The sequence below is a fragment of the Hyperoodon ampullatus genome (assembly GCF_949752795.1).
Source record: "Hyperoodon ampullatus genome assembly, chromosome: 2".
NCBI lineage: Eukaryota > Metazoa > Chordata > Mammalia > Artiodactyla > Ziphiidae > Hyperoodon > Hyperoodon ampullatus.
In genome coordinates, this window is record NC_136915.1 from 102,423,570 (window position 1) to 102,433,132 (window position 9,563).

At 38.5% G+C, this 9,563-nt stretch overlaps 1 protein-coding gene across 1 annotated transcript; it reads right to left on the reverse strand.

Moving 5' to 3' along the window:
• Nucleotides 1–2,318: 2,318 nt before the first annotated feature.
• NRAS (NRAS proto-oncogene, GTPase) lies at nucleotides 2,319–9,407 on the reverse strand. Its single transcript, XM_079698353.1, has 7 exons — nucleotides 9,322–9,407; nucleotides 8,687–8,814; nucleotides 6,473–6,651; nucleotides 4,030–4,189; nucleotides 3,336–3,459; nucleotides 2,978–3,022; nucleotides 2,319–2,888 (listed from the first exon to the last, which is right to left on the reverse strand). Exons 2-5 carry the CDS (start codon nucleotides 8,795–8,797, stop codon nucleotides 3,340–3,342), a joined length of 570 nt encoding a protein of 189 aa, XP_079554479.1. The 5' UTR covers nucleotides 8,798–8,814; nucleotides 9,322–9,407; the 3' UTR covers nucleotides 2,319–2,888; nucleotides 2,978–3,022; nucleotides 3,336–3,339.
• Between the last annotated feature and the right edge of the window lie 156 nt (nucleotides 9,408–9,563).

Consider the following 9,563-nt stretch of genomic DNA (forward strand, 5'->3'; position numbering starts at 1 on the left):
ACAAATTCCGGAATGGAAAAAAACCAAACTATCTCTTTAAAGTGTTTCTCTATCCTCGCTTTCAAGTCAAGACAAAAAATTCACAGCAGTTTAAAGGATGATGAAAGACTAAACATGGGGCCCACTACAATACAGACTGAGGATAATTTTACCTATTACACTCCTGAAGTGAAAACTGTAATAAGTACGATATGACCAAGTAGCATTCTATAGTAAGCTGTTGGAGCAAATACAGCACTCAACAGATTCATTTACAGACAGGCATGGTAGCCTTCACACAGAACACCTTATTTTCACAATCTTGAATGTACAACCTTTAAGAAACAAATAGACATAAAGTAATATGTAATTTATGACAGCTGGCCAGGCACTTAACTTGGGGAAAGAGACTTTCAGATTTTGAGGTAAACTGTAATTGTTTTCAGCAATCACAAACATATTCTAAAAACTATCTGATACCACACTAACTGAAGTTATTCAGCGTTTTAACTAAGTTTGTCACTCTACTGTGCCAAAATTCATACCAAAGTGTAACTCTTTAAGAAGCTATTAAAAGAACATTTTCAAGTCTGAATTTTGGCCCCATTTAGATACTTCTGTGCTTAGAACATACTTGAGAAAACTAAAAGATACAAACATACAAGGGTCATGGGCACAAGAGCCTAAAATGAGTTATTTTTTCCCCCCAATTTGACATTCATAAGAATCACACAGTCAGTCACATAGACAAAAGAAGAAGAGGAAGACAATGACAACTGAGGTGACAAGTCTCCATCTATCCTCAAGAAAATGACAGAGCAATGCTCCAAGAGGAGCAGAAGCAAAGTGGCAGAGAGTTTCTGTTTACCGGCGTGGACTGTGAAAGCTCTCAGAATTAACACGAAGGAGCACAACTCTCTGGGTTTTTCATTCTCTGGGTACATTATGTTTTTTCTTCTCTTCCGAATTCATTTCAAGGCAATGTGAAATTTGCTTAATAGATGAAAATTCGTATTAGAAGATAAGAGGACCTCAGTAAGTATTTATACATTAGAAGATGAGAACAGGAAGTGGTCGTTTTGGAAGTATTCTTTTATCAAAAGTTATCCAAGTCTATTACTCATTAGAATTATCAAGATATTATCTGCAAATGGAAAAGCCAAGCCTCCAAATCCTCATAACTATTAATTATATTCTCTATTCCCTTCTCAAACAGCAATTCCAATCCAAAGGCTACTTCTTGTTCAGAACAAGAACAAACTCATCAGCTTATCTGGTATGCCCAGACTAATTAATCAACATCCTGTTTTAAACCCTTCAAAGAATATTATGAATAAAGAAAAATTTAAAAATTTTTATCTGAGGCATCCTCATTCTCAAAAACATGAGAAAAAATATTGGCTTAATTTGGTTTCCATGTAGCTAAAAACAGAGTTTAGATCCTTTATTTATAAGGACTTCTAAGCTGACCCTTCTCAGGATAACAAGTTTTTCCAGTCATGGTTAAGAATTTGTGCTAACTGACCTCTTTTCTCCTTGCAGGACTAACCACATGCATCTGGCAAAACTACTAGCTGGAATTAATGGTGCAATGAGCAAATGTGGAAGAATTTCTCTCTCTGTGATGCTAACTGGCTCACTGAAGTTTTGAAACTGTGACCCTGGTCTATTAGCACCATGATTTACTCAACTGAAATAATCAAGCCACTGCTCTGGGGTGAAGGACAGGGGATGGGGTGAGAAGGGGACCGAGGGCAATTATATACATGAATAATTACCATGATACGCAGTGAAAATTTGTCTATTAACATATTTGAGGCTTGAGAATCACTGATCACAGCTATTAAATAAACCTGCATCTAATTTTTATAATTTTGAACACCTGCAAATGTAGACTTTCTGATATGACCCAAATTTAAATATGAATGGAAGTTCACTGAACATTAGATTATCAGTAAGCTAGAAGAAACAAATTATATACATTTTGCAGGTAGTAAACTACCAAAACAAAAAAAAGTGGAGATTAGGTAAAAAGTAAGCAAAATTATTCCTAATCATTTATAGTCTCACCTTTCTCTTGGGAGAGCCCGAAAACAGGTCTCTAGAAAATCAACTTCATACATGTAAAAAATGGCATCTGCTATCATATTGGTATATCTTTCCCTCAAAGCTAGACGGGTCACAGACATATCTCAGACAATCATTTTCATGTATAACAGTTTCTAAGACATCTATTCCACTGAAGTATTGTAAAGGAAGTCTACAAACCACTTCCAGGAAAAAGGCACTTCATTGTGAAAGTCAGATTTAATTACAAGAAAGTCGAGAAGACGAGGATAGACTCAAAAAAGTCAGTATTCACTTTTGTATTTCTGAATACAGAGCAGATGCCAGTTTATAGAATATAGCTGATAACATTACAAACAAACCAAACAGCAACATTAACTATATTCTCAGCAAAACAGTAATTTATGACATTTCTCCAAAAACCAACATAGTTCCAAGTTCAACAGTAAAAAGGAAAAAAAATCACCAGCAGTTGCTACTTCAGAGCTCAAGACATTGTTTTCTACAGAATTTCATGTTTCTACAGTTTGGTTCTCTGTTTCAGAGCATTAATTGCTTTTCAGATGAAAAACCTGGGGTGGCGGAGGTTTGTTTGTGTGTGCTCGGGAGAACCCAGGGTGGAGAAATACTGGGAGTAACAAGAGGTTCATTTCTCTGGTCAGACAACCAAGTGAGGAGGTAGTTACTCTGAGAACTTCTCAAATAGAGAATATTATACTGATCTACTGAGAGTTGGGGAAATCACAGGAGCTTCTTTGTGAGACTGAAGATAGCAACAGGAATACTTCTCCTCCAGGGAAGTCAGGACCAAGGTGTCAGTGCAGCTGAAATAAAGATGGAATCTGTATAAATGGTACATAGAGAGTATTAGAAAAACAAGGTTACAAAATCGACATAAATGATAATACATTCGTTTCCAAACCTGTCCTACCTTGACGGTGGCTCTTTTCTGATGCTAGAACTTTAATAAAAGTATCTATGAGAAAAGAATACACACCATGTCATCATCATGTAGTGATCCTTTAAGCTCCTGGTAATACATTTCATAAACAATGTCTTCTAATTTCTACTATTATTGAAAATTTAACAGTCTGTAAAATAATTAAATGTTTTAAAAACAGTTATAGGCTGTGGTACTCTCAGAAAGGGTGCCATAAGGAAAGTTCTTTATTTTATAGTTGTAAGTGAGCAGAAACTCTGTTAAATAGCAACATAGAAAAGATAATAGCAACACTCCTCCAAACTGCCTAAACAATATTTATAATTATGTCAAGAGACCACATGCTCACCTTGTTACATCACCACACATGGCAATCCCATACAACCTTGAGTCCCATCATCACTGCTGTTGAGTTTTTTCATTCGGTACTGACGTATTTCTCTTACCAGTGTGTAAAAGGCATCTTCAACACCCTATAAAAGAGAGAAAATGATAAAGACAGCTTAACAGACACAACCCAAGTTGTAAGTTCTCTCTCATTTGTACTTCTTTATGTGGATTTAAAATTGCAATTATTAAATTATTAGCTGATAAAATAGGCTGATTCAGCATTCCTGTTGAGTCACATTAGCAGACTGATATACAAATAGCGCTTTCTGCAAAGATAACATTCAAGTAAAGGAAAATGGGTAACATGGGACATACAGAACTAACTACCAGATCTAAAGATTCCATTCAGGAGGGCCTATGCCTTAAATAGTAGCTGGTGTTGATGGATAAAGGACTAATGTTTTAAGTATCTTTAATCAAGGGTCTTCATTTTAGAAATATTTGTGCATGTTAATTTGCATGAGTAAAAAAGAAACCACACTTGAATATTAATAAATTCATTTTGGGTTTAAACTGAAGATTGAAAAAATAGAACAGTATTAAAAAAATCCAAAACAACAAAGAATGTGGATCACGTCTCTAGTGAAGAGTTAATCAATCAAACTTTTCTGCCTTAAATAAACCCTTGCCAGATGCTAAAGGCTGTACTATACCTGTCTGGTCTTGGCTGAGGTTTCAATGAATGGAATCCCATAACTCTTGGCCAGTTCATGGGCTTGTTTTGTGTCAACTGTCCTTGTTGGCAAATCACACTTGTTTCCTACTAGCACCATAGGTACATCATCTGAGTCTTTTACACGCTTAATCTGTTCCCTAAAAAAGGGAATATGTTATCATAAGAATAAACTTTTAGGAAGGAATAAACAGCTAGGGCAAAAAAGAAAATCCAGCAAATTTCACCTAGCCCTATTAGCTTCTATACTGAGTTTCACTTTTTTTCTACTTATAAAAGGGCTTGCATATTAAGAAGACTGGTGTAGACTCGATGCAGCAGCCACAGGGAAGCCAAGTACCAGTTCACCTTCTATCTTGACACATGTCCCTGTTAGGCTCCTTGATTCTCCAAAAAGCTTGGCTCTGGAGTTAACTGGCAACTCGAAATCACACTCTAGGTTAAGGTCTGAAGTATAAAAAGTAAATCTTACTGCCTCCAAGTAACTTTTTGAAGCTCCCTTGAGTGACAGTATTTAATGAAAGACAGTCTATCCACTTCTCTAGATGGGTGGTGTCCAAACATTTTCTTCAAATTACAGCTGGAAGTCCAAGATATAAAATAGGAAACACCAGAACTGTTCTTATTAACAGGGGCCTAAAGGATTTGGAACTCCCAACTGACAGTTCTCTCTTCAATGACAAGTAAGACATACCACACAGCAGTTTGGAAACTACTGTTCCAGATTCTCTTGATCAACCCTGTCCAATAGGACTTATTATGATGATGGAAATGTTCTCTAGCTGCACTGTCCAACTATATACGCTAGTCATATGAAGCTACCGAACACCTGAAAAGTCAGTTGCTAATAGGGCCAAGGAACTGATTTTTTAAATTGTTTAATTTTAATCAGTTTATTGATTTATTTTAAAATAAATTTATTTATTTTTGGCTGTGTTGGATCTTTGTTGCTGTGTGCAGGCTTTTCTCTTCGTTGCTGTGGTGAGCAGGGGCTACTCTTTGTTGTGGTGCGCAGGCTTCTCATTGCAGTGGCTTCTCTTGTTGTGGAGAACAGGCTCTGGGCGCACGGGCTTCAGTAGTTGTGGCGCATGGGTTTAGCTGCTCCATGGCCTGTGGGATCTTCCCGGATCAGGGCTTGAACCCATGTCCCCTGCATTGGCAGGCGGACTCTCAACCACCGCACCACCAGGGAAGCCCAATTTTAACGAATTTAAATTTAAACCACATACGGTTTGTGGCTACCATACTGCACAGCACTGCTCTAGACTCTACCCTGGGATTACATACAAAGTCATGTACTTGAAATGCATTTCACTGGCTATCTGCAGAACTGAGCTTTGGTGTGATGGCAGTAACCTATGTGAAGGGATAATATAAGACAACCTAAGGAGAAAAATGATTTCTAGAAATTCAGCAAATATTTTTTTGGTGATTGCCAAGTGCTAAGCATTTTATTAAGTGCTGCTATTAACTGCAGAGAGAAAATGGAAAGTAGAGCAGGTTTAGGGGAAGAAAACCAGTTTTAGACTAGCTTGTTTCTGAGAGTCAACATCGTCATATGGATGGAGCATACGCCAAGACTCAGGCTACAGGCAGAACGCTTGTGTAGCATTTACTCTGTGCTAAACGCTGCTCTGAGTGATTCACATATTTATTAACTCATTTAATTTTCACAGCAACTCTTGGTAGGTACTACTATCTCCATATTATAGATAAGGAAACTGAGGCCCAGTGATTTAGTAGTTTGCCCCGAAGTTCCATGGCTAAGAGATGATGGGGCCAAGTTTCAACCCAGGCAGAGTCTATATTCTTAACCATTATATTATTCTGCTTAAAGAACACAGAGCTAAGAAAAAGGAGCCCTGGGTTTTTGGTCCTGGCTCTGCTACGAATAACAATCATGACTATGAAAACCTAACAAACCATCTTCTGAACTTTGTTTCTGTAAAATAAGAATGTTGTATTACAATTTTTATGGTCCAATCGAGCTTTGAAACTTTAAGGTTCTGTGGAGAAAGACCATCTTTATCTAACCCCCCTTTGCCTTGCTTTCATCTTTATCTAACCCCCCTCCCCCCATTTGTTTCTTCCCACTATCTTCTCTATTATTTACTGAAGAATGTTTCTCAGAGGTGTTTTTCTCTCTGTAGTCTCTCATAACACCTCTAGCTCTGAATCACTCCCATTAGCAAGCAAGCTTCATTTATGTATTATCAGGCATTCTAGACACAGTAGCTTATATAAAATAAACTCCAGTATTAACTTTCCGTAATAACCCCCGATTCTCAATGTCACAACCTAAAAGCAATTCTTTTCATAATTAAAAAATTGTATCTTCCCTAGTGTGGTATCCTCATTCCCACCCCAAAACTTCAGAACACACTTAAAGATCATCCTTTCAGAAAAAACAATGCTCCTAGTACCTGTAGAGGTTAATATCTGCAAATGATTTGCTATTATTGATGGCAAATACACAAAGGAAGCCTTCGCCTGTCCTCATGTATTGGTCTCTCATGGCACTGTACTCCTCTTGTCCAGCTGTATCCAGTATGTCCAACAGACAGGTTTCACCATCTATAACCACCTGTTTTCGGTAAGAATCCTGGGGTGTGGAGGGGAGGGGGGCAGGGAAAGAGGGAGATTCCATTTTTATTAAAAATCACAGGGAATGCAATGTTATTGCTAAGGTTAAATAAGCTCCTAACCAAGTCCAATTCTGTCTCTTGGTTTGTCTCTCAAACTGCTGATATATAATCACAAACAGAAAGTACCTAATGTCACCCTAGGAAAAAAGCCCCAAATGCTATATGCCTACAGAAAGGAAAATGTGGTCACTCTGTTCCTGGAAAAGATGAAGAAAACATGGTAATTGAAAAGACAGTTCTACCACACTTAGACTAGAGATTACATTCACTGAAGTATGAACTGTACTTCTCTTATTTGAGTTGTTTATTGTCCATTTACAATTCTAATCATACCTCTACCAATTATAACTTGGTCCAGGATGCACTATCTTTTGTGTTTATGATTAAATACACAAATATCTTTTACTTCAGACAAGGTTGTAATATCAAAATATTTTTCTCTTCATGACAGACTGTACCTCTGGGGAATATTCCTGAATCAAATTCCTAAAGGTTCCAAACATGGTATAGTTACATTAATTCCTCGGGAAGATAGACATGCATAGATCATATTTAAAAAAAAATTTCCATTTGGCTCTAAGACAAAAATTTTACTTGTATTTTAATATTTATGTTCTGCGAATTCAGTTCAAAGAAAATAACCTCATCACACTTAGTAAAGATCTGGCTCCAGAAACAGTATGCAACATAGTTTGCCAGACCACTGAACAGCGCCTCTGTAACTCACACCATTGCGGGACTGTAATATACTTTCAAATTAACATAGAATTCACATTGTCAAAATTTCCTTAAAGCTTGAAATAGGGTCAAATGTATGAGTGTTCTGAGGAAATAAGCAAAATTAAAATGATAAAGATAGGTTTTAGTCAAACTAATTTATGATAATAGAAGTCAGAGAAGTGGTCATTTCCTGGCAGGATAGGGGGGTTTACTGACTAGAAGGGGGCACGAGAGAACTCTCCTGGGCATTGGAAATAGTCTATATTTTTATCTATGTGGTGGTTACGTAAGTGTACACAAATTTAAAGCCACTGAGCTACAGATGTAAGATTTATATACCTTATTTAAATTACCTCACAACAAATAAAACTCTGAAAAATATTAAAATGTTCTAACCATTAATACTAAAGCTGGTAAGCCTAAAATAAAATTTTGCCAAGGACTAATCACTAATTTTTTAATAATGGCTATATTAGAGTTAGCTTGCATTAAACACTCAATGGCTGGGTGGTACGAAGACCAGGATGTGGATTAAAATAATCTCTAGAGTTAGACATTTCTAAATTGAATAAGATTACAAACTCTTTACTTAAAAGACTTTAGATGCCATTTACTGAAGCCAATCTATAACATGAACTCCCATAAAAACAACAGAAACTTTAAATAAGTGATAATTACACAGTGCGTTAGCATCCACAAAAATTTAACATACTTGATTTTTCACAACATCCCCTGGGTGTCAGGCAAGACAGGTTTATGGTAATTTAAATAGATGAGAAAAGTGATTTGCTCACTATCATATAACTAACTGCAAATAGGGACTGTATTCCTGGGCACAGTGACTCAAAATCTCATGCTTTCTTCCCCAACCCACAGTCTCAGCTGCTTCAAGTGGCTAAGAAACACTCAGATCTCTGAATCCTTTATCTCCATCCTGCTATCATTCAGGTATTCTATGACCTGTGTTTCTTTTTAACGGAGCTGTCGTATGTGGAGAAACTAAATGAGTTCAACACTGAGTTTGTAACCGTTTTCAAAACTGTTAAAAACTGTAAACTTTTTAGAAAATCATCAGTAGCTAATAAAAGTGAACTCTTCTCCAAAAACAGGTAAAGCTTTACTTATTGTATTACTGAACACAGTGCCCCAAATAACTTTTTCTCTCCTGATTATTCCTTTAGCTAAGGAATAGCTGAAAGTACAGGAAAGGGAATGGGTTAAGAGTAAACCGAAAGAGAGAGGTATGGTCAGCGGACTGCCACTGGGCCTCACCTCTATGGTGGGATCATATTCATCTACAAAGTGGTTCTGGATCAGCTGGATTGTCAGTGCGCTTTTCCCAACACCACCTGCTCCAACCACCACCAGTTTGTACTCAGTCATTTCACACCAGCAAGAACCTGTGGGAAAGCAGCAATTAGGGTTTACTGTCGAACCACATCTACAGTACTTCAAAGCTTTCTGTAATCAACAGTAGCTAAAACCAGAGTCTGAAATGTATTGGTTCCGTACACGTTCATCTCCACTTGGTTCTCAAACTGATTCAGGAGTGCAAAAACACTTGCAGGTTACTGTGGATCTCAGAATCCTGGATTAGTCTTCTAGCTACCCCCACCCTCATCTATTTTTCAATAGCCCTTGGGCCCCGCCCTCAGCCTAAGGTAAAGAAAACCCCCCTTCCTACTCCTTTAAATCTTCTGAGCTCTGGGGGGGGGGGGGGGGCCTCCAGACCGTCTCCCCTTCTCTCTCCCCCGCCTGTCTCCAAAAAGCTCCCCCGTAGGGCTCGAAACGAAGGACCCCCCCCGCCCAGGGCCTTTGTCTCCAGCTCGTAGATTCCGCTCGATTCCTGGCAACAAGGAGTCGTCAGCACGCTCCAAAGTCGAACGCTACACACGCCAAAGCCTTACCTCAAGCTCCACTGCCTCCGCTTCGGACAGATTTGGACCACAACCGGGAAAAATGTTGGAGACCCCGGAACCGCCATGAACAGCCCCCACCAGGGAGCGGCACTTCCGGCCCCGCCCGCTACGCAATCAGTCAGCGCCCCAAGCGCCGGAGTCCCCGCCTCGGCCACGTGGGCCTCCAACCCAGGAGTCACGCGGCAGGCCGCACCCAGACCCGCCCCTCCCATACAGGACGTTTTAATAAT

Excerpts from the sequence above, each read along its gene's own strand:
- NRAS (XM_079698353.1), bottom strand. The coding sequence starts at position 8,797 with ATGACTGAGTACAAACTGGTGGTGGTTGGAGCAGGTGGTGTTGGGAAA. Across the intron at positions 4,190-6,472 it reads GCAGATATTAACCTCTACAG|GGAACAGATTAAGCGTGTAA; the intron begins GTACTAGGAGCA and ends TCCCTTTTTTAG. Across the intron at positions 3,460-4,029 it reads CCTCAGCCAAGACCAGACAG|GGTGTTGAAGATGCCTTTTA; the intron begins GTATAGTACAGC and ends TCTCTTTTATAG.